The 26,446-nt window shown below is 36.6% G+C and overlaps 1 protein-coding gene across 3 annotated transcripts in view; it reads left to right on the forward strand.

Moving 5' to 3' along the window:
* Nucleotides 1-26,446, forward strand: part of LOC150077842 (NPC intracellular cholesterol transporter 1-like) — a 671,091-nt gene that overhangs the window by 546,820 nt on the left and 97,825 nt on the right. For all 3 annotated transcript variants that reach the window (XM_090384813.1, XM_090384814.1, XM_090384816.1), the window contains one exon: nt 7,993-8,104. In XM_090384813.1, the coding sequence (XP_090240939.1) occupies nt 7,993-8,104 (112 nt within the window). The remainder of the gene's footprint in view (nt 1-7,992; nt 8,105-26,446) is intronic.

The following is a 26,446-nucleotide window of genomic DNA, read 5'->3' on the forward strand; positions in this document are numbered from 1 at the left end:
CTACTCACAGGTGAAGATCCTCCTCAGTGTCCATACTGTTCAGAAAATTTAAGTCAAACATATTCTATTGACTGCCCTCACTGTCAATAGGACAGAACATCCGCCCTGTATTCCCTTAGAAATCTACGAGAACCAATGACATTACAACGTTATTGGAGGTGATGCAAACATCGAGTTTTTCTCTCATCTGAAAATAATTGAACTATATGATAAATTCTAAAATATCTCTATAAACTCAACCAAGTGATTATGCCTAAATTGTTTTTAGCATTTTCCTATGAATAGGCACATTATAGCCACAGCAGCTTATACACTGTTAAACCCCCATATCACACTCAAAAATCTTTGACTTTTCTCTAACTGTGAAAAACTGAAGTGAATATGCTTTTATTTTCAAGAAACAAAGAATCAAACAATAAAATATTCCAACACTTTATATACACCATGATAAATATTTTAATAAATCACCATAATGCTACAAACCTTATACTAGGTTCTTGTTCACATGCACAATGTGTAAAACCATTATTACAAATTTGTCTCTTTCAAGCTGCTGATATCATGCTATAAGAGGATCTAATCCAGTGATTGTTGTTCTTCAGCACTCTCCATTCCATTACTCGTTACTTATTCTTATTGTTGTAAAGCTTGTTCCATAATTCTTTTTTTTTTTTCGTCTCTGCTTATTTCTGTTTAAAGCATCTTGTCTGAATTTCTGTCAGCAGTTCCCAAACTGGAGTCCACAGACCAGTTTCAGGGGATCTGTGAAACGACCCTCTGGAACTTGTCAAGTTATTTGTTCTATATATAGCAAACTGATGATAAATAAAGTTATTATTATACATTTATGTATAAATAAAGCTGTTTTTAACATAAAACTTTGAATTTTATTTTTCAAAGTTATGTTAAAAACATAAAACAAAAAAACTTTGTTTTATGTTTTTTAAAAAAAAAGTTTTTAAACAAAAAAAACATAAAACAAAAAACGTGTGTGTGTTACACACGCGCACACACACACACCTCAGTAGTTTGGGAACTACTGCTCTATGTAAAAGCTTTTATTTTACTTTCTTCCATGTCTTTCTTCCCTATTACTAACAAAAACTTATTATTATATGCCTGGATGCACACATGTGTTCTGTCAGTTAAGATTCTTCAGTGTCTTTAGCCTATTACTGGTGTCCATCTGTGTGTGTGTGTGTTTTAAATCTTCTCTCTGTCTCACCTATATATACATTGCCACATGTTACACACCATCTGTTGTAATCTGGTATCAGACATTAAACACTCCCTCATTTTATTATTTGATTTAAAGATTACCTCAAGACTGTACCTTTTACAAATACCTCCCCCCCCCATACCTTATGTACAGAATCACTGCTGCTCTTTTGTAATCAATATTCTGTCATGTTATTGTTTGTGTTCAGGTATATTTCTATGGATTTGTTGTTGTATGTGTTTTGTTATTCCCTGTTTCTCCTCTTATTATGCCTTGTGTACCCATTATTTAATAATAATCCTTTAATAGTTTTAATTTCATCTGTTTTTTGATGCGTAAACATGGTTGGCAGCATCTACTAAATTTCGGACAGTAGTAAAATAAATTTGTCACGATTTTGCACGGAAATGATGTCATTTTATGTCATTTCCATTTCATAACAAAGGAGAACAGTCTGGAGAGGAAATCACACTAAAAGAACCTAGGAGGTGACCTTGAATGTGCTTAGAGCTGGCTTAAATCAGCTGGTGGTGGAAAAACGTTTCATTCGGGGTGTACCACTTAGGTTGCTTTGTGCTAACCATTGCCACCCATGGTAGAAACGGTGTTAACCAGAGAAATGGATATATTGCAAAACTAAAAGTAAAGCAAAGGATCATGGGAGGCGATATTGGATGTGCTCAGAGCTGGCATAAACCAGCTGGTTGCAGAAAAACGTTTGATTTGGGGCATACCACTTTAGGTGGCTTTGGGCTAACCATTGCCACTTGTGACAGAAACCTTTTGGATGATTGTAAAAATTTCACAAAGGGGGGGGGGGCCTTCTCGCAGTTGCATTAAAGGCTATGCGGGTCATTACCACATGCTTCGTCAAGGTCAACGTTATCATTGTCTTGACACATCATCTTACATATTTCAATTGTTTTGCAAATGTCCTAGTCTGATTCATACAATTTACAATCTAGTATGAGCTCTTCATTGTTTTCATAGACCTTGACATATTTCATCTCTGACTATCTCTGTTTTCTCATTGCGAAATGGAATGTGTAGCGTTACCATTGCTCACTTGTACTCGTTGAGATCCTGAGCCAAGCCCTAGTTTCAATAGCACTGCATGTGTAATTTGCGACAAAGCATGACAGAGTAACATAATAGTATGATTGTAATAATACAAATACACATTTTAATGCAAAGTTTCAAATGCTGCCAACATTTGTTTGGAAGGTTTAATATTGCCCTCATTTTGATCCAACTCATCGTTGATATTGTCACTAGTTCTTTAAATACGCTCAAATGTTGGAGTCACTCGGATATTCAGCTACTATGACATCATTATCGACAAATAAATATTCGTCAAGAACAATTTCTCCACTGATCAAACCTCACTTGGAACTCTTCCCAAGATTGCTCAATATCTTCTAGTAGTTCATCCTTTTCATCTCTGTTAATTAGCATTTTAGCAAAACCTGCTATTGTGATACAATTCTTAATCGTTGTTTCCATCACGTCTTGACTTCAAACTTTTGCCAACTCTGATATGCAAATCTATAACAGAATCTATAGATTGGTTGGTTTCTGTTCTCAATATAATTTTTTTTAGCATGTGCCTTTGCTAGTGCATTTTCAGATTCTTGATAATGCCTTGGTCCACTGGCTGCAGTCAAGAAGTCAAGACACATTATTCAGAAGATAGAAAACAAGATTCACACTTGTAAGTTTCGAAATTACTGAGGTGGGCAGGTCAGTTGTCGACAATCAACACTTTTTCTGTTTTCTTTTGTCATCTTTCTATCAATTTAAAATCCACTGCCCAAAAATTTTGCTTGTTATTCAAGGTTTTTTGTTGTAGTTGTAGTCCACCTCCAATGACTTTATTCCTTTGAATCATCGGGGTTATTTACTTTTGCCTATTACCAAAAGCTTCAGTTTTTCATTACTAGCCATATTTGCAACCAAGAGTGTAATTCTCTCCTTACTACTTTTACCACCTAAATATTTATCACCTTTAAAAGTCAGTGTCTTGCTCGGTAAACATTTAAAAAATAGACATGTTTCGTCAATGTTGAATGTGTTTGGACTCTTAGTCCTCCATAATTTTTTTTCAATAGCTTCTTTGATTGCAACTCCACTTTCATCAGAAATAACTTTTTTTGTGTAAGCCACAATGCTCTTTAATTTGTCCAGCCAACCAGAACTGGCTTGGGTTTTGTGCCCCAGAAAAGATGCATACTCCATAGCCTCTTCTTTTATTAATAACCCCGATATTGGCATGTTTTGGTCTCAAATCAACTTCATCCACTTAAAAACTGCTTCATCTACATCTTCCCAAAGGCATAATTTCACACACTTCTGACTGGGTCTCATTTTCTCAAAGAGTTTGAGAATCGAAACAGGGTTTTTCTGAATGGTTGACACCCTACTGACATGGACATCAAATTTTAAAATGTTTTTTTTTTTTTTTTTTTTTTAACACTGCGATCTGCACTATTAAGCTCTTCCACTTTTGCACAGTACACTGAAGGATATCCTCTTAGACACTGTAAGGTTATTTGCAAAGCAGCTAAAAGAAAACTGAAATTAGGGACCACTTGTAGCTACCATGTAAACAGACAGCCGAAATTTAGTGACAGTGTGGATGACTCATTTCTTCGAAACAGATGAATTTCCGAGATAAAGGAAAATCACTCTCTCCTAATTCTCTGATAGGATGCTTATGGTAGAAAATAGGTTGACCAGAGCCAATGCCCACATTGTTAATATGCCATTTTTTGCCAATGGCTATGAATAGCTGACCAGCAGGACTTCTCGGCATAGTAGTGTATAAGTTGTATAGGTTTTACTCCTTTTTAGTCATTGCTGGGCAAAGGCCTCTCTCAAACTTCCATCTTTTTCTATTCAGTTTTACAGGCACCATTAAATTGTAAAATGTTTTAGCTCTTAATTTGTGCTTTCTACAGCATCAGCTTTATTGCAGAGGCCAGAGGTGCAAACAATGCATACCCAAGTCTCTTGAAATCAGTTCATTATATGAAAATTTTCTTCATTATACAGAAACTATTTTCAATGTAAATGACTAAGGGGAAATCAAAAAAGTTTTCTACATAGAAAATTTCACTATGGAAGTTCGTTAAAGAGAAGAGAGGTCAGACTATATTGTGCTGTTGCAATTATACTATTCAACAAATTACTACAACCAAATGGGTAATTAAGCTATTGGCCTAACCTCTTCCAAACGTTGATTTTGTGGAGTAAGCAGTGGGTGTGTATCCTATTTTTCACTAACAGTGATTTGGTAGAGTAAGCAGTGGGTGTGAGCATAAATTACACCCTTCATGAGTTCGGTTATAGCTGTTTGAAATTTAGTAGGTGTCATCAAAGATGTTTACACATAAAAACATCTTTCATGCATACAGGGTACACACACATTTTTTTTTATTATTATATTGCTTATAAAATAGTGATAGTGAACCCACACATAAAAGGCATCAATGAGAAAACAAATGAACAGTTTGTTCAAAGATCCACCACTAGATTGCAACACATGCACTGTATAAATGCTCAAATGAACACAACCAACATGTGGTTAACTAAAGGACTGCCGAAGAATCTGAATTGTACAGAACATGCACTGAGGGGTGTTCAAGCTTATAATGATAGTGATGATGTGCTAATGAAGGGGCAAGTGGCAAGAAATTTAGCCAGGTTGCTTTAAACAGAAATAAGTGAAGAAACATAGGGGAACTATGGAATGGGCATTTTAACAGTAAAATTTTGTAGGGGTGTGGGAGAAAAATAGGTTACGTATTCTAATCTAGATACTAGATTAGAGGTATCTTACAACATGTTGTTAGCAGTTTGAGAAAGGCAATTTTGTACTCCTTGTGCATGTGAAAACAACTTAGAACAGGATTTGTAACACTATCCTCATTTACTAAAATATTTATCATTGTATAAGGTTTTAGAATAGTTTTAATGGATATTGCTTGCAAGGAAAATGTCTCATTTAAAGGCAAGCAAAGATAAATCTAAATTCCTACTGTTATGAGAGAAATTTCTACCAGTAATTGCTAGGGATGAACAATAGATTATTATTCTAGCTTATAAAAGTGATTCAAAATTCACTTAAACAAAAATGAAAGTCTCTGATAACCACTTGCAATTCTTACAAAACTACATCAGTGGCAACACCAAATACCTCTGCATACAGAAGTGTTGACAGTGTTCTGCATGGGGAGATATTTGGTGTTCGCAGGCCTCAGCTAGATATTCCACCAGATCAAAAAATAGTGTTCAGAGGGTGGCCACTAAATAGTCTACTGGACCGAACCTAGGAGGCATCTGGATCAGCTATTGTGTAACCTCACTGACTCTGCTCTGGCAAATAGCGATGGAGGAGTCAGAGTAGTGTGTATGTGGAGGTCATTTTCGAGGCCACTTTATGCCAAGGAGCTGGGTATATCTTGCCATGGGTATCCCACACCAAAAATTTCATTATCTCATACATTCCTCTCCACCTTTTCTTACTACTGAATTCATCATGAATAGTCAAGCTAATAGAACAAACTTATGTGTGAAAAGATCTAAACCTCCAAAGCACTTCCTCATTCATTTCTGAAATATACATGGTCTAAGTTCCAATCTCACTGATGTCCATTTCCACTTGCAGTCTGCCAAGTCCCACTTAGTTTTCTTGACAGAATCACAATTATCAATTCAATCACTGCTTGTCTCAGTTGTCATAATTATTTGCTGTGTGATTCTTTTCACTTCAAAGATGGTACTTGTGCATATGTCTGCTCTGATATTCCATGTCAGATACTTAGTAATTTGGAATCTTCTCTTTTCAATCTTCTCTGGCTTGAAATTTCTCTACCCCATTTCCTTCAAATTTATCTGTTGCCTCTATCATTCTCCCAACACCACTAATCACTTGGAACTCTTTGCCATCCTTTCTTTAAGACTTGGACTTTCTCCAGTCCAAATATCCCAACTCCAGCTATTTTCTGTTTTCTAGCCACACAGACACAGCTACAGCTGGTTGAGATGCTGAGGCTTTTGCAATTACAAATGACCTCACACAGACTGTTCATTTATCACCCAGAATACCAGACAATGCTAGCCACGTAACCAACACTCTTGATCTTTTCCTCACAAACAACCTTTCCAAATACATGTTTAAGGTGAGTGGTTCTTTAGGCACCTCGCATTACAACTTATATGGTCTCTTCTCCAATGGAGCCTTTCTCTCGTGGCCATTCTCAGCCTCACGTTGGTTGGTATTACAAGAATGCAAAATGGGATAACCTGCAGGATTTCTCTTTTCCTTTGTTGGATTATTGTTTTAAATCTTCTAATGTCAATGTTTACACAGATCTTTTCAGTGAAATTGTTGTAGGGATGAAATTCTTTATTCTATACTCCACCTTAAAATTCATCCTTTATCTAAACGTTATTTTTTCCAATAAATGTTCAAATAAGAACATTGCATATCACAACAACTGGCTTTCATCCAAATCTTCAGGTTCATTTTTTGCCTACACCAAAGCTCACAACAACTGTAAGGTAGTTATTAATTAGTCCAAACTAGAGGTTGAACAGGCAAAGAGTAAAAAAACTTGATTTCTTTTACAAACAGTAGTCATGGCCATCCAGCAGTTTATTGTTGGAAGAAACTCTAATCAGTTGGGTAGAGATGGGTAGTTTGAATAAATTCAAGAAGGAACTAGACATCCTCTTAGAAGGGATGAACAAGTGACATGGGAAGGTTTTTTTTTTTTTTGCTGATGCTGTTACCTTGCTTTCTTGCATCATTTTCTGCTTCTGATACTGATTAGACCGGGGTTTGAACCTGTGACCAGTAAATACGAAGGATGCGGAAAGGTCGGAATGACCACCGCATATTCTCTGAGCAATATGGCCTTAGTTGCTAATGCTCCTAAAAACCAAATAACAAACAAACAGCTTCTGATACTAATACTAATTTACCAAACTAAGATATTGCATTGTTGCTGGTTTCACAACTTTATTGTTTCGAATGGAATTGGCAATTTGGACCAAGTTTTCTTTTTTTGATAAAGCTTTGTTCCACTTGTGGCTACATCCATATTCAGTACAGCAGGATGTGTTGTAACATGTTTCCATGAAATGCTCTTACATCCTCAGAAAATTGTGATGCATGTGCAATATCAAAGTGATTGAACTTTTTCTTTTTTTGAAAACACAGTTAATGGAAATGTATACTGGGTTTTAATATACTAGTTTCCTTTCACTTCTGGTTTCAACAAGAGGAGATGACTTTTTGCACATCTGGTGACCCAGTTGCAGTTAAGGGATATATTTTCAATGATTTTCCTATTTCCAAAATTTCCAGGTTATTATTTGTGGGGTTTATTGAAAAGCAAATTTTGTAAAAATATAATTTGCACATGTTGGAGGAACTAAAAGTTCACAAATTTGTGAACATGGTTCAATGCGTATGGTTCAATCATTACTGGAGGTATCATTTGAATACAATGAAAAGAATTAATGCACATGTTCAACCAGGTCGACATTTTCAACTTTTACTGCAATTTTTTATAATTGCTTATGGTTATAATCATTATAATTATTTGATTACATAACCTGATGACAAAACAGTTAAATTTTAATTACTGATATTTGGATTGTGCGAATTTTGAATCATCTTATACCATGTTGTTCAGTGCATAGTGCTTGATGATGAAAAGATAAAAGGCTGTATGATTATAATGCAAATTGCACTTATTTTTCAATAGGTAATTGTGATAGGTGTAGCATGGATCGCACAGCTCGTCCAACAGGAGAGCAGTTCACTGACTATATTTCTTATTTTCTGGACCGTGTTCCAGATAAAACCTGTTCAAAAGGGTAAGTGGAAATTCCTCTGAATTATTTAAATCAGTTTTCAGCTCACTTATAAAGGTGGTAAAGCTGTCATCAGGTGGGCAAATACATGGTTAGGTATACCTAACCATGTATCAATTTTTACTTCTGCTGACATCAGACTTTGCATTTTTGCCTTCCCTGTATTTGACCTCTAACTAAATTTGCCACTCATATCTGACGACAGCTTTACCACCTTTATTTTATTTTACTTTATTTTGTTTAATCATTTGGTATTAATAATTTACTTTATAGTCCATCTCCAAATTGGCTTTGCAATTCAGCCTATAATTTTAATTCATCATAACTTTTAGAATATTAACATTCTTTTGCCTTTTTCAAATCTACATTACTTTTTTCTACTAACCTTACCCTTCTAGTCCTTGGAATTTTGTAATTTTCACCTCCACCTATGCAAATTTTATCAGACTCAACTATTTGCATGTGTGTGTGTCAGAGATATATATATATATATATATATATATATACACACAGTGCTTTTTTTTGAGACGGTACGCAACGGTACTGCATACCAGTACCTTTATTAACAGTGACGTGTGACATTTGGATGCAGTGCACTGCGAAATTTGTAATATTCCATAAATTTTTTTCACATGTTTACTTACTATTCAAATAAGCTTAAAATTATTTAACTAAATTTGCATTTTTTACTGTGTATTGTTAAGATATTAACATTTACTGTCTATTGTTAAGATATAAGACAGTAGTGAACGGATTAGGAGAGAATTAACTCGGCACATACTTTTGCATTTCTGGCCTTTAGGTAATTAGTCCTGCTGCGTGAATTAAGAGAGCTAAAGCATTCTACAACTTAGGTTTTACCAGGTACCACTATCTGACCACCTGTCCCACATGCGGAGGAGTCGCACTAGTCAAGAGTGAGCAGATCAAGGTGTATTCCCAATGGGCTGTGGCCCATCTTCTACTGCAGTGGTGTCCAACCTTTTCCCGTACAGTGGCCATATTCAAAAAAATTCAAAGAAAATATTCGAAAATTTTATTAAATACAATACACAATTACATTTACTGAACAAAACATTTAATGAGAATTTATTTTCATAAATAATAAAATAATAAATTTTAAAATGCTGTTTTAGTTTACTTTCCTCGCGGTTGGACACCTCTGTGCACTGCATCCAAAAGCCACCCGTTCAAGAATTAAAAAAGTGATTTTCTTTTATCCCGGCAAATAATCATCTGTTGTTTCGCGGAAGTGCGTTATCCGCATCCAAATGACACTGACATTTTGGACAGTTTCAAAAAAGGGAAAAAATAAAAAATTCAAATTTAAGAACTAGTGACAATACTGATGACGAGAGATGGAAAACGAAGACAACAGAGGTATAATCCTTCTAAACATGAATTGCAATTTGGTGAAAACGAAGTTAGAAAATTGTCAATTAGGTTATAGTTAAATGAAAGATATGCAATTCGTGGATATCTAATTGATAAGGTTTCAGAAGAATTGAAGAATTTGATGAACGCTCGGAGTAAGATACCAATTTCATCGAGTGAATGTGAACGAGGATTTTCCCAAATGAATCTGATTGCCAACCCAACCAGACCTTCATTGACGACAAAAACAGTTTCTTCACTACTGTTCCTTAAAATTGTAGGCCCACCACTGACCTGCTTCGATCCAGCAAAACATGTCGATTCATGGCTGTTTCTGAAGCAGCCATGAATATGTCGATTCATGGCTGCTTCAGAAACGTCATTCAACAACCGACACACAAAGAGGAAGAAAAGAAGTATGCATAGGACAGGGGTCGGCAACCTGCAGCTCGCGAGCCGCATGCAGCTCTTTTAGCATTAGCAGTAGCAAAGGCACATGATGCAAGAAAGCAAGTTATATAGCATCAGCCAAAAAAAAAAAAAAAAAACCACCCTTATTTCACCCATCCACTCGTTCCAAATGTTTGTCAAGTTGAATCTATTTAAGCTATCAACTTCTACAAAGAAGTTGATAGCTTAAATAGATGGAAGATGGAAGTTTGTTCCAGCAATCAACCACCCGCTGACTAAAGGCAAACTTCTGCACATCTATCCTATAACTGTCTTTCTTCAATTTGAATTTAATCCCTCTCAGGAGATTCTGAGCAAGAGGAAGAATCCCATCAGCATTGAGCAAGCTCAAACCATTCAAGGCTTTATACACCTCAATAACGTAACACGTAGCTGCGGTTCTTTAACTTTACAGCTCACATGAAGCACAATTTGAAATGGAGTTAAGAGGACTTAAAAATCAAGGACATATGGAGTGCAAATAAAATGCCTTAAAACTTGAAATTGAGGATTTGGAGAGGCAAAAGACTGCCCTTGCAATTCTACCCAAATGGACGGCGATAGATGAGTTCAAAATGCAGACCAAATTGTGTTTGATGCGTGGAGTAGCTTACTGGACTCATATATAAATTTGAAAATATTTGCGTTTTGGACTTCTCTCAGTTGTTGGTTCAATGTATTTCTGCGAGCAAATATTTTTGAACATTTAACTATATTAAAAATAAATCAAGAAGCCGTCGTCTGAACAATGCGAGCATGTTTAAAGCTCAGCATGTTTAATTACGACATACTCGCATGATGTTGAGAGACTCGCTCAAGAAGTTGAGCAAGTCTCTCAACATCAAAAGTCACATTAATTTGTACCTAATTGGATGTTTATGTTTTTTCAGTATTAATAAATAATATTTCAAAATATATTTTTTAATAAACACCTTCCCACTCTATTCCATTTCTTAAATTCTCGCCTCTCCCCACTCCTCCCAGCTTGAGCTGAGGTGCGGCTCTTCGGATTCTCTTTTTTTTTTCAATTAGATCAAAAATGGTTGTCGACCCCTGGCATAGGGTGTTGGATGAGAACTTAATAAAAATTTTGAAAATTCTACAAAAACTTTTATCATGAAATTATTTTTACTTATGTTATTATTTTTTACTTATTTTACACACATTTTACTTATTTTTTTTATATACTTGAATAATAAAGTTATACTTAATAAACTGTGTTAATATACTTAATTTGTTGTTCTTATTCTAAAAACATTACTACTAAGGTAACAATATCAGAAAAAAAAAATTTTTAGAGTACTTTTCATAGCCTTTTAATTTTTCCTGATAGCAAAGAATAAGTACCAGCACCTATTTTTTTTTACAAAAAGAGCAGTGTGTGTGTGTGTGTGTGTGTTTTCTATATATTTTTTTCTCTTTTTTTTCTCTTTTCTCTCTCCACAAGGCGCCTCCGTAGCCAGGTGGGAAGGAGCAGCAGTGCGTAGCATACGCTTCTTGATTTAGACCGGGGTTCGAGCCCGTCACCATCAAATACGGATGATGCGGAAAGGTCAGGGAATGTCCACCGCATATCCCCGGAGCAATATGGCCTTAGTTGCTAATGCTCCTAAAAACCAAATAACAAACAAACAATCTCTCCACAAATGACATCATATTCATGGGTCTTACGAAACAATACATGCGAAGTGTACTTAGAAATGTCTAAAGCCAACAATACTACATTAAAACAACATTTATTCTGAATTTCTTTTGTATATATACAAATTGTATGGGGAAAAAATAAAATAATGGCCAGATTTCTATTTGTCAAGTTTTAACGAAATTTGGAATTTTGACATTTTTAAAAGGGCCAAAATAATTTTCATGAAAATCCATCTACTGGGAGTAGAATTGTTACGTATGGATAGAAAGGTGGATGGACATGAGAGAGAGAGAGAGAGAGAGAGAGAGAGAGAGAGAGAGAGAGAGAGAATATAAAAAAAACTAGCTGGATGACTGAGTACTTTCAATATTTTGCTGGAGTTGAAATAGGAAACCAAACCATTTTTTGGTTTGGTTTCCAGTGTCAACTCGACTGGAAAAAGAGGAGTTAAAACTGGCAGACACAGATCATTATGGAAACCAAAAGAGTGCTCTCTTAAATATAAACGATGTATGCCAACTCCTTGCATTGGAATTGTCAAGTTATTTGCTCTAACTTTGACATACTACTGTTAAAGTATAACCCAATCTGCCTGTACGAAACTAATTTTAAGCCTCAATCAGTGCCTCACTGAATCAATCTCCCATATATCAGACAGACAGTAAGAGATAACTCAACATGTGAGAGAGTGGTAATCTTTGTAAACTTCCATATTCCTGTAAAACTAAGTTCCCTAATACTTGACTTTGAAGCAGCAGCAGCCATCTGTATTGTGACTGGCTTCACTTTAACAATAGCCTCTATATATGTGCATCCAAACCAAAATATAACATTGATTTTGATGCAGATATATACAGGGAGACTTCAATAGCCATCAATAGATATACACTCCCGCCTAAAAGTTTGGAATCTAGTTTCATTTCCTTAATTTTTAGTTTTTTTTATTAAAATAATACCAACTTGTTTACAAATTTTTATTAAAATATTTTCTGTTATGTATAAAAATTAAAAGAACTTAAATAATATTTTAAAAATTTCTAGAATATTGAAGAATATTCCAGAAAGGTGTAAAAGATTCCATTTTTTAGGTGCATTAGCTTTTTTTTTTTTTATGTGAACCCCAAACACAAGAGGTATTAGAACCTATAGTACTTAGTACCGTGCTTGGGTTTGAGGTTAAGAAGATGAAAGAAGGTATTTGTTGACACTGGACTTGAACTTCTGTAGATTGTAATTTTCAGGAAACACGTATGAAGGAAGGTCGTTCCAGAAAACGGCAGTTGAATGAATAAATGAGGAAGATGAAAGTTGGTTCTATGGGTTTGAAGTTGGACAGTAAATGGATTTGGCTAGTGGCGGCACATGTTCAGACTGTTTTGAAAGAGAGAGCGGGAATTATAGAAGCCAATTCAGAAGAACAGTGCCCACAGAAGTATCTGTAGAAGAGGCATGCAGCAGAAACAGTGCGTCTATGAAAAAGTGAGTGGAGAGACACTGTTAGAGATGAATCATTAATTAACACAACTGCCCTCTTCTGAATGGAATCAAGAAGCCTGAGAGAGGTTTTGGGGGCACCACCCCAGATGTGGGAACAATATTCCATGGCAGGGCGGATTTGCGATTTATACAGAGTGAGCAGCTGTTTGGAAGAAAAGTAACGCCGAGAGCGAAAGAGAAAACCAAGTTTTTTAGATGCAGAGGAAACAATATTTGTAATGTGCTTGTGCCAAGAGAGATTAGAAGTCAGGGTAATTCCCAAAAGAGATATATCATTTTGCCTAGAAATCGGAGTGTCACTAAAGATAAGCATAGGAGCAGAAGAATCCTTTTTGCGAGATATAAGACAAGACTGAGTTTTAGAAGGGTTGAAATCAACTAAGTTGTCTTTGCCCCACTGGAGAATTACCTGAAGATCAGCATTTAAGGAATTGGTAGCAGATTTTCGAGAAGTTGAAGCTGATTGAGCAGGACAAGGTTTCTCAAATTGAAAAGTTGAATGCAATGTGCTATCATCGGCAAAACTATGGATAGGATTTCCAGTCAATGGAAGAAGGGCATTGATATACAAGAGGAAAAGAGTGGGGGAAAGAACTGAACCTTGGGGGACACCGGCATTAGTGGAGAAGTTAGAAGACAGAGAGCCATCTACCATCACCCTCAGTGAGCGATCAGAGAGAAAACTGGATAACCAGTTACTAAAAACAGTTGGCAAACCATAAGATGGAAGCTTGTTTAGAAGACCTTTATGCCAAACACGATCAAAAGCCTTTGAAATATCAAGAGTAACTACTTGTTTCACCGAACCTTTCTATTGAATTAGTCTATAAATGGGTAACATAAGCCAGAATATTTCCAGTGGATCAACACTGATGGAATCCATACTGGTGATCGTTGATGAGACGGAAGGTTTCTAGGTAGTTTAAGATTTGGCGGTTAATTGATTTCTCCATTACTTTAGAAAGAGTAGAAGTAATTGCAATGAGATGATAATTGGATGGGAGGGATTTGTCACCCTTTTTAGGAACTGGCTGGATATGAGCAAATTTCCAAGCAGAAGGAAAAACACCTTTGGAATAAGTAAGTGAAAAAAGGCGGCAAAGAATAGGAGTAAGTTCAGAAGTACAGGTTTTGAGAACAAGTGGAGAAATACCATCAGGACCTGGAGCTTTCTTAGCATCAAGATTCATCAAAATCCTTCTGATATCCTTTTGATGGAAGACCACAGAAGGCATTGAATGGAGCGTGTTGGGAATGGTGGGAGGTGTTTTACCAAGATCATTAATACATGAGCTGGAAGAAAAATGGGATGCTAGCAGGCCAGCTTTATCCTTGGCTGAAGTGACAACAGAACCATCTGGTTTGGACAGAGGTGGGAGCAAAGATGGGCAAAAGTTGCGGCCAATAGCTTTGGCAAGAGAGCAGAATGCTCGGCTACCATTAGGGCAAGAAGCAAGTTTTCTACTCTTAGCCTGTTCAAACTCTAGTTTGGACTGATTGATAACTGCTTCACAACTGTTGCGAGCTTTGGTGTAGGCAGAAAATGAAACTGAAGAATTAGAAACAAGCCAATTACGATATGCAACATTCTTCCCTTGGACAGCCTTAGCACATTTATTGGAAAACCAAGGTTTAGATAAAGGACGAGATTTTAAAGTGGAGTGTGGGATAAGGGATTCCATTCCTGCAAGAATAATTTCACTGACACGATCTGAGCAAACATTGACATCAGAAGTTTTGAAACAGTAATCCGACCAAGGAAAAGAAAAGAAATCTCGCAGGTCATCCCATTTTGCATTCTTGTAATGCCAAACAACACGTGGTTGGGAATAGCCATGAGATAAAGGTTCCATTGGAGAAGGGACAATCACCAAGTTGGGATCTGAAGTGCCTAAAGGACCTCTCACTTCGACCGTGTACTTAGAAGGGTTGTTTGTGAGAAAAAAATCAAGCGTATTGGCTGTATGATTAGTATTGTCCGGTATTCTTGTAGGTAAATGAGCAATCTGTGCTAGGTCATTAGTAATTGCAAAAGCCTCAGCATCTTGACCTGCTGAGTCGGTGTGACTAGAAAACGGAAGCCAGCTGGAGTTGTGAACATTAAAATCACCAAGGAAAATTACTTCACTGTTAGGAAAGTTGGACTGGAGAAAGTCAAGTTGCAAAGAGAGGAAGTCAAAGAGCTTGAAGTGATTAGTGGAGTTTGTAGAACGGTAGAGACAACAGATGAATTTGACACAATGAGGTAGAGAGATTTTAAGCCAGAGAAGATCAAAGAGAGGAGATTCCAAATTGCCAAGTCTCTGACAGGGAATATCAGAACGGACATATGCACAAGTACCACCTTTAAGGTGAAAGGAATCATACAGCGAATAAATCGGGCATCTGAGATGAGCAGTAGATGAATCAACCGATAACTGAGATTCTATCAGAAAAAGTACATGGGGTTTGGCAGACTGCAAGTGGAAATGGACATCGTTGAGATTAGAATTGAGACCACGTATATTTGTGAAATGAATTAGGAAGTCCTTGGGAGGTTTAGATCTTTTCACAGATAAGCTTGCTCTATTAGTTTGTCAATTCATGGTGTATTCAATAGTAAGAAAAAGTAGGTGGGACATGCTGTATGAAGTAATGAAATTTTTGGATATGGCATACACGTGGTAAGAATATACCCAGATCCTTGACATAACGTGGCCTCCACAATGCTCCCCGCATACACACTACTTGGACTCCCTCCAGTCACTATCTGGCAGAGTAGAGGTAGCAAGATTATACACTAGCTGATCCGGAAGCTTCCTAGAGAGTTACCAATAGGTTCAGTCCGGTGTACTAACTAGTGGCCGGCCTGCGAACACCGTTTTAGAACTGTACCCTCAAAATGTAAGGAATATTGGATCTTGCCACGACGTTCATCATAACCTCAAAAGTCATCAATCATACTGCATGATGGAAGAGATAGGGAAGGGTTGACCGGAACTTAGCTCTAGAGACTAAACATGGGTTCCACCATTTCGAGCCTCCAATAAGCAAAGTGGTGGTATTTCACCGGTTGATGAGTCATCTACCACCTAGTACTGCCTGGTAATATAGAGGGGCGGCATTCCTCCATGTGGTGTGGGCGCCACACCTCGACCCCTGCTTACGTTGGTTCACACCTGGGTGGTCACCCACCATGTACTTATGCATGGAGGTTATACCCAGGATTACTAACAGTCCCACCATCGTGAAGGTGCAAGCAGAGGATTTGGCTGTCACAGACCGTCTGGACTTCGCCGAAATTGGGTCCACTTGACTTGAGTGTCACCCGAATATCAGTTCCATCAGCGTTTTAGACTCCCAGGTAGCAAGTACAGCTTGTCTGGCATATCTGAGAGAATGTCTGTGACAACCCCAAGGACCATATATAGCCTAAGTGCCTAAATTGTCTCTTCACCATGTCTGTCTGTCCACCTGTCTGCATATAACAGAGGGACTTCCAGCAGGTGGATTTTTATAAAATTTTATATTTGGTTCATAAAAAAATATGTTGCATCATTCCCAAATTTCATTAAAATTGGACAGTTTCTATGAAAAAAGTAATTTATAGATTAAACATTGTTCTAATGCAGTACTATTAGCTTTAGACAAGCCATGCATACTTTGCATGTATTGTTATGTAAGATCATGAACATGTTCTTGTGAAATACACAAGTATAGAGAGAAAAGAGACTTAAAAGTATACGAGGAAACAACAATAAATATTATACAATTGTAATTAAATCAAAATAGAATTTTATTAAGTGTTCTATAAATTTATAATCTTAGTAATTAATTGATAAGAAATCATTACTTTTCACTTTAGTTTATCATGAAAAAAACAAAAACAAAAAACAGCACCTGGAATATAATGCACTATATAAATTACCTAAATTGTGATGGAACTTTTTTATCTGATTTAGACATTACTTATAAGACCAGAGTTAAACTAATATCACATTTTCAGTGTGTTTCTTTGGTCCTTGGAAAGCTTTTAAGATCAATCATAGCCTCCCCCACCCAACCACAGAAATCTATTCGTATAAATCAAAGTATCTTTTGTGTATTACTCTAGAATGAAAAGTTGGATCAAGGATAAATTTTCAACTTGTATTCTTCTGTTGGTCCTCGAGAAAATTTCAGTTTAATTTCAGTTTTTGAAATTACAATTTCAAAGCCTTCGTTCCCTCCCTCCCTCCCTCCCCCTACACAATCAGCATAAGTGGAAGTATGTTTTTGCATAAATCAACAAGGAAAATGTGGATTGCTACCAAATTTTCAATATATATAATCTGTTAGCCCCTGGGATGGTTCTAAGTTCAATTTTAATGTCATAGCCTTTTCTCCCTATTACTATAAATTGGGAACAGAAGCTCTGATCCATTTCAAAATTTCACTGCTTGCTTAGAATATTTTAGGAATCTAACAAATTTTCATGTTGATGTGTTGACTGATTTTGTTATAAATCATGAATTATTACTGTTTACTAATGTTCCTAAAATGTAACACACTGCATACATCAACTAACTTGTTGAAAATAACAAGTGAGTAAAAAAATATAAAATACACTAACTTTTTAAAAAATTTTTTTATGAAAAAAAAAAAAGAAAAAAAGATCAGTGCAATAAATATTGCAATCTTATAAGAAAAGCTGAAATATTGGTATAATCCTCGAACAACTCAAAAACAATTTTTCTAGAAATTAAAAAAATATTAAATTGATAAATTTAATATAGACTGATATTAGAGACAGCATTCCATTAGTATATTTACTAATGTAAATATACTAATGGAAACAACACAGAAGAAAGTGGCGCTTCCGTAGCCAGGTGGGAAGGAGCAGTAGTGCGTAGCACACACTTCTTGATTAGACCGGGGTTCGAGCCCATCACCACCAAATACGGAGGATGCGGAAAGGTCAGGAAATGACCACCGCATATCCCGGAGCAATATGGCCTTAGTTGCTAATGCTCCTAAAAACCAAAAAATAACAATAACAGAAGAAAGTTAGAAAAGTTACTTGAAATAATGAAATTTGCAGAACTGTATGTATTATTAACTCCAAAGTACACCTATGGGTGCAATTACAGAATGGGATTTGCTGACTGTTTCTGAAGAGAAGACATGAAAAATCTGTCAGTTATTGATGGTAAGCTATTCATAGCAAGAAAAGATGGCTGTGATAGAAAAGGGAACACTATTACCACAAAAAAAAAAAAAACAAAAAAAAAAAAAAAAAAACAAATTTTGGAATAAAGATGGAACTCTCACTCCACCTAGATCATCATCAGCATGCCTATCACTCTGCTGAAAACTTCATCTCACAACATATTCATGGAAAACTTACAAAATACAAGTTTAGCAAGAGCCAAAGAACTGTTGCTAATATTTTATTACATATGGTGCACTGTGCATCAGGAGCATCTTTATTTCCAACACATGTAAAGCCGAAATTCAGATAACTGTCATTATACTTTCGCTTTAGTCTTTTATTAATTGGTTCCTGTTTTTTCACTTTGGATTTTTGGGGAATGGAAGGCTGTGATTGTTCATCCTCACTTTGAAGTGTGACAATATTATGTTCGTTTTCATCGAGCAAGTTGCACTACTAGAAGTACTTAATGCTTCTTGTTTTAAAGTACCTTTTTTTTCAACCACAAATCTATGGTCACATATTTTAGTAATAATATTTCGAAATACTAATAATTATCAAAATAATGTATACAAGGAAGTGAGTTTAATTATGATATCAGTTCACTTCCTCCTCTCCTCCAACCTGTGTACTCCAGGCTAAAGCACATAAGAATGGCATATTAGATCACTCTATTGCTACTTTTTCGTAGGTGTCATTACCTCTGTGCACAGTCCACCGAAAAAAAACTATGTTAAATATTATAATGATACAAAAGTGGTGTACGATACAAATATGCAAAATTTATTTATTTTATTTTTTAATTATTAATTACGATTTTTTGCAGAACACTTGATCACATCTCATGGAACACTACTGTTCTGCAGAACAGTTTGAGAAACGCTGGTCTAAAGCAACCAAGTGTTTCAAATTGTGATGTGGGAAGGGGAACACATAACCACATCACTTGTCCTCCTCCAATAGTCTGTTGGTTCTTCCTTGAATTTATTCAAACTATCCACTTCCACAACAACAGATGAAAGTTTGTTCCATCAATCAGCGACCCACCGGCTGAAAGCAAACTTCCACGCAACTATCCTGCAACCATCCTTCTTCAATTTGAATTTATGGCCCCGCCCCCATGTGTGCAATCTCTGAGCAAAAATTCCATCAGAACTGAGCTTGCTCAATCCATTCAAAGCCTTAAACACCTCAAACAGATCACCATTAGGTGCCTAATATGCAGATGCTGCAATTTGCAAACATGAAGCATTTCTTGATAAGGGAACTCTTGTTCTCATCAGTTTTGTTACCTTAACTGTATCTGTTCCAGCAGATATACATCCTTCCTAAAACGAGGCCTCCGGACCTTTATGCAGTGCTCAGGATACAGCGTTGTACAGTGGGATAATCACATCCCTATACCTGTTAGCAAGGTTCCTGTATATCATTGACAGAACTCCATGAGCTGTCCTAGCAACCTGTCTACACTGCTCAGAGAACTTCATATCTGAACTGACTGCACGATTACCTCCAGGTCTTCATTTTCCACTTTCATTTTTCTGAGTGTATTATGACACAGTTAGTACATTGATCTGAGATTACTACTGCCGATTCAGTACCTTGCATTTGTCAATGTTAAACTTCAATTGCCATTTCTCAGCCCATCTACTACCAATCGTTGTATCATCTACATATTAATATGTTAAGCATGATATACCTTCATCAGTATCATTAATAAATATAGAAAACAACAATGGATCTGGTGCTAAATGCTGGAGGGCTCCACTAATAACATTATTCCATGAAAAACATTGGCCATTAATAGCCACTCTGAAATTGAAGTATATGATATCAAATGTTTTTTTTTTTTTTTTTGCATCTAGTTCCTTTGTTACTGCATCATAGTATCCAATCAGATTGGTCAAACAAGATTGTCCTTTAACTAATTCATTTTAGACAGGAGTGCAGTATAGCTGCACTCCTGCTGATTCCATAATTTTCCCTGGAATAGAAGTTACAGGCTAACAAGTCTGTAATTATTCATGTCACACTTTGATCTCCCATTGTGAATTGCAGATACATTTGCTCATATCTAGTCCATAAAGACCTCCCCCAAATTCAAAGACACTTTTCATAATTATGGCTTCACTTCCATCCTGTAATATAACTGGATAGATCTCATCCACCTTCAATGTTTAGCTTCAACAATTTCTCTGACTTTCCTCTCAGTTATCACAAAATCATTCAGCTTCCTGTTAGTTTCTTAAACTTCTGGCCTCCCCCCTCCCTAAAGAATTTTTTGTGTAAATGGAGATCCAAAATACCTATTCAGCTTGTCAACAACCCTGAGCAGGATCATCAATAAAATAAATCAATGTTAAAAAAAAAAAAAAAAAAAAAAAAAAACCTAAGTAAATACATTAGAAAGGATTGTTACACAACTTACAAACACAATCTTCACAGAATGTTGACTATCAAGATTGTAGGGGGAAAAAATGATGATATCATGTCTCTGTTTCAGTTGAAAAAATACATACTAAAAAGGTTAGTTTAATACCAGAGTAAACAAATAATCAGAATATGGGGTAAATTTGGTCAAAAATATCATCGTGGTGGATATCATGTGGTAGGCATGTAGTTTACAGTTGACGCTTATAGAGACTGCATGTACAACTACAGAAAAAATATATACGACTGAAGTTGTATTATATAAAAAATATATACACTGCAGTTTTGGAAGGTGAAAGAGGAAGTGGAAGTGGCTAAATATAAGCAGAGTGGACTAGTAACACCTAGTGAAAAAAAGAGAAATTAAATTCATGATAAATACAACTTAGCATAGGTAAGAAGGTAATTAGCAAACAAAAGCAGCAAGAAAAAGTGCTGAAAACTTTGTAGAGGTGAAAAAAGTTAATACATTATATTTATTTAGTTTTTTTACACTGATTTATTTCACTGCCTTACTCCTACTTTATTCCTTTTCTATTTATTCACTCCTCTGTTTCTCTTTCTCTCTGTTACTTTTATCAATAAAATAATATTCATTATGGCCATTGGATTTTTCTGATTATCAGTCCTTGAACTTTTTTCCTTATTTTTCTCTCCCCAAGCATTTTTGCTTATTCTTTTATATATATAGGTCAAGGACTCGATAGATTTTCTTTTGCAAGTGGTGGTAAAAAAAAAAAAAAAAAAAAAAATATATATATATATATATATTTTTTTTTTGGCAGGAAGTATTACCGGTAATTAAGGCCTAACTAACTGGCTAGCCGCAGTTGTACTAGCAGTTGCTGGATCCCCTATAGTTCCATGTTAACTATTAACATGGGATCAAGTTAACAAAAATATAAGTGTATAGTTTGGAGAGACTGCTTCTACAGGGATGGGATACACTTAAATAGAAAGGGTGCAAGAATGTTTGCTGATGCTATCGAGGCAATGTTAGGTGGGTCGGAAAACTGCTAGATTGGGGGGGATACAAGGACTAATAGATTAACAGTAGCCACTGGCAGAGGTGAAAGTGATTCTTGCACTGCTTCTATTGGAATGAGCCGCAGCCTGGAAAATAAGATGCAGGATATTTCAGAGACTGCTGGGAATCATTGGGGTACAAGTAAACACATGGGTTGTGTTAGGGTAGCTAAGAAAAAGAACAGGTGCATGTATACTTGTGTGTACACCAATGCTAGGAGTTTAGTAAATAAATTTGATGAATTTGAGGTATTGCTCAAAACATCAAAGGCAGATATTGTGGGGATTTCAGAGACGTGGTGTCACACAGATATAAGAAATGCAGAACTGGAATTTGGGGAGTACAATGTCTACAGAAAGGATAGACAGGATAGGAAGGGAGGAGGGGTTATGCTATTAGTTAAAAAACACATAAAATCCAAGGAAGTGAAGCCAGTCGACATCGCTGGACAGTGCAGTGTCGAGTCAGTTTGGTGTGACATAAGCATTGGGAGATCAAAATTGAGAGTAGGAGTGTGCTATAGGCCTAATGACTCTGATGAGTATAATAAGAAACTGTTCGGAGAAATAGAGTGGGCCAGTAAATCAGAGAGTCTTATAATGGGGGATTTTAATTTCCCAGATATTGACTGGAATTTGGGGGCTGGTCACTCACACAGTAGCAAGGCTTTTGTGGATTTATTGGATGATTGTTTTCTACATCAGCATGTTCGGGAGGCAACTAGAGGGAGTAATACTCTTGATTTGATTATCAGTAGTGATTCTTCATGCATTAAGAATCTGCAGATAAATGAACCACTTGGTGGCAGTGATCACAGTGTGCTGAAGTGGGAGTTACTCAAAGAGGTAACTACCATTAGGGGTAAAGGGAAGGGGTATTGCTTTCGTAAAGGCGACTACAATGGACTGAGACAGTATTTAAATTCTATACAGTGGGATCAACTGATGATATTGCCAACAGCAAATTCAAAATGGGAAGCATTCAAAGAACTTATCGTGGAAGCTACTAGGCTTTACATACCTAAGAAATATTGTTCAAGGTTTAGGCCTAAATGGTTGTCAGATGAACTAATGAGGCATATGGCAGAGAAGAAAAATGCATGGGATACATACAAATTAACACGTGACACGGACGCCTATGATAGATACAAGTTGATCTGTAACCAAGTTACAAAGGAGGTTAGGCAGGCGAAGGCAGATTACGAGAGATCCTTGGCAAGGGATGCGAAGAAAAACAGCAAAGAGTTCTTTACTTATGTAAACTCTAGAAGGAAGGGGATGAATCAGATTGGTCCACTTGAGATCGATGGGTCAACTGTTGATGACCCTGCTCGGGTAGCTAACAAACTAAATGAATATTTTGCATCGACATTCACACATGAGGAGTTATTCAGCGAGGGGAATGCCAGAGGTGTATTCAATTCTAGCAGTAAGCTAGAGAATCTTGTAATAACTGAGAGCAAAGTGGAGGAGAAATTGTTGAAGATAAACACAAGAAAGGCACCTGGGGTGGATGGGATCTATCCAGTTATATTAAAGGAGGCAGCAAAGGAGGTAAGCAAACCCTTAGCCATAATTATGAGAGCTTCCTTGGACTCAGGGGAGGTACCCATTGACTGGAGATGTGCAAATGTGACCCCAATTCACAAAGGGGGATCAAAGGCTGACACAAGTAATTATAGACCTGTGAGTTTAACTTCTGTTCCCGGAAAATTAATGGAGGCACTGGTGAAAGAAGCACTGCAGGATCATCTAGACAAGACTTCAGTTATAGCTAGGACACAGCATGGTTTTGTTAAGGGGAAGTCTTGCCTGACCAATTTGATTGGATACTATGATGCAGTCACAAAAGAACTGGATGCAGGGAATAACTTTGATAGTATATACTTGGATCTTAGAAAGGCTTTTGATACTGTTGCACATGGAAGACTGCTGCACAAATTGGAGCAGTGTGGCATTGGAGGCAAGTTGCTGCTATGGATAAAGGGGTGGTTGAGGGGGAGAAGACAGAGAGTGGTAATCAATGGACACTGCTCATCGTGGACTAATGTTATTAGTGGAGTCCCTCAGGGTTCAGTATTGGGGCCTTTATTGTTTTCTGTATTTATAAATGATATTGATGATGGTATATCAGGCTTAATGTCCAAGTTTGCAGACGATACGAAGGTTGGCAGGGTTGTCAAGGACACTACTGACACTATGCTGCTGCAACAGGATTTGGAAAGGTTGAGCAGATGGGCTTCGAGGTGGCAAATGAAGTTTAACATTGACAAATGTAAAGTACTACATATGGGAAACAGCAACCCCAGAGCAGCGTATCAACTCTGTGGTACTACACTGACAGTGGTAGAGAATGAAAGGGACCTGGGGGTGGTGGTGCAGGCAGATATGAAGTTCTCTGAGCAGTGCAGACGAGCTGCAAGAGTAGCTCATGGTGTATTGTCAATGATATATAGGAATTTTTCTAGCAGGGATAAGGAGGTGATTATTCCCTTGTATAAGGCAATGGTCAGGCCACACCTAGAGTACTGTATACAGGCCTGGAGGCCTCATTTCAGGAAGGATGTAGAGCTGCTGGAATGAGTACAGAGAAGGGCAACTAGATTGGTGAATGGGACAAAGACGTTCTCTTACGAAGAAAGGCTTAAGTTTTGCAAATTACAGTGTCTGGAAACTAGGCACCAGCGGGGTGATCTGATAGAGGTGTACAAAGCCTTGAATGGTTTGAGCATGCTCAATGCTGATGGGATTCTTCCTCTAGCTCAGAAAAATCACCTGAGAGGGCATAAATTCAAATTGAGGAAAGACAGATGTAGGATAGATGTGCGGAAATTTGCCTTTAGCCATCGGGTGGTTGGTGGGTGGAACAGACTTCCATCCCTTGTCGTGGAAGTTGATAGCCTAAATAAGTTTAAGGCTCAGCTGGACAGGTATTTCGAACGAACAGAGGGGTGAAGTGGAAGTGGTTATTTTTATTTATTTATGTTACTTTTTTTTTTTTTTTTTTTTTTTTTGGCTGATGCTGCATAAGCTTGCTTTCTTGCATCAAATGCCTCTACTAATGCTAATGCTAAAGCTTAGAGATTTAAAGATGGAGGAGAGAGGAAATAAAGGAAAATTAAAGAGAGTCAAGAAGGTTAGGAATATAGCTAGGGAGAAATTAAGAAGGTGACTTTCTTTCACATGGCCGTCTCTCTGCCACTTCCTCGGGGGCTTTGAACAGATAGCTATACTAAAAGAATGCCTAAGGCATACCCGTTTCTGTAGTCTCAATAACAGTTTTGCTTTGTAAGTATTCATGCTAAGTTACGGATGTCCTATATTAATAATTCAAGCAAATCAAATAAATTTTATAAATTGTAATTTTAAGTTTTATAAGTTTGCAGCTAATAATAATTCCAAAATTTAAAACTAAAGTTAAGCAAAAATTAACAATTAGTTTATAAAATTTGATTTACTTGAATTATTAGACCAGAGATTTCTTAATCTGGTGCTCGCGAGCACCATTCTGCTCTTTAAAAAATAAATTTTGCTCATGACCGATCCTAAAACGGGTGCTCGTGAGCACCTACACTTAAGAAATATAATTTATATTCTACAAAAATTCATGCCAATCTTCGCTAGAAAATACTTTTTCACCTGATGCTTCAAATTCTACAAAATAGTTTAGGATCGTATAATAATTCTAGAATTTGGTAGTCTACAGTGGACACAGAACTTGACTTCAACAGAAAACATGCAAGCGATCGTCAGATAGATATACCTTCATAAATCTCCAACCTTCTGGGAAAAAAAAAATTAAAGCAGCTTTATAAGTTGTTTTGCCTCCACTGCATTCATGACGTATGATGCGAACTTGATAGTTAAAACCACTGTTATTGATGTTTCTCTTGGAAATATTCTATGTAGTAAGAAAAATTTTTGTAAAATACTTTGTTGAGAGTACAATCATTGCTGCCATAGTGTCATTACAGATTGAGGATACTGCCTCACACAATTCTCAGTTTCTGGTTTGAACAGGTTTCTACTGGTTACACTCGCCGACCGGGCTAGCCGAGTGGGTAAAGTACCTGCCCGGCAACCCAAAGGTCGCAGGTTCGATTCCCGCCTCGGGCTTGGATCAAAGTACTGCAAAAACCTTGGGAGGTGCAATATGGCCACAGAAGCCGATGCGCCAACAACTACCAAATCAAAACTGGTTACACTCAGTTACGTTGCCGCAATGTGTTAGATAGTATGAATCAGAGCTGTAATGCTCAATACGTTATACTTTGATATTAGTATTTGTAAAATACTAAGAGGAGTTTACCTCAATATAGTACGTAGAACACTTCCATATGATACTCTCCAGAAATTAAAACGAAAAACTTACATTAGAGTAAAAAATAATTAAAAACCAATTTAACAATTAAAAATCAATTTAACACAATAAAAAATATTAAAAAGAATCTAACAAAACTATTCAAAACGATTTTCCTTCCTGAAACTGAAAACGCTTTTTGACCTTATGTCGTGATCACAGGAATGAAACTTACCGCATAGGGTTGAACATGAAACTTAAATAGTGATTATTTGTCTTCGCGAATGCGTAAAGGTCCACGCATCGGAGATCAAATATGGCCGATGAACATTAACAGAATTCTTGTGTAATTTAATTTCTATGGTTGCTGGAATTAAGTCTCATATAATTACGTTGGATATTAAGTATTTTGGCCTCGTTAAATAAAGTGTTTTTCGTTAATGGCATGAAAGG

Source organism: Mastigoproctus giganteus, chromosome 11, assembly GCF_048544385.1.
Source record: "Mastigoproctus giganteus isolate SK-2022 chromosome 11, ASM4854438v1, whole genome shotgun sequence".
NCBI classification, from domain to species: domain Eukaryota; kingdom Metazoa; phylum Arthropoda; class Arachnida; order Uropygi; family Thelyphonidae; genus Mastigoproctus; species Mastigoproctus giganteus.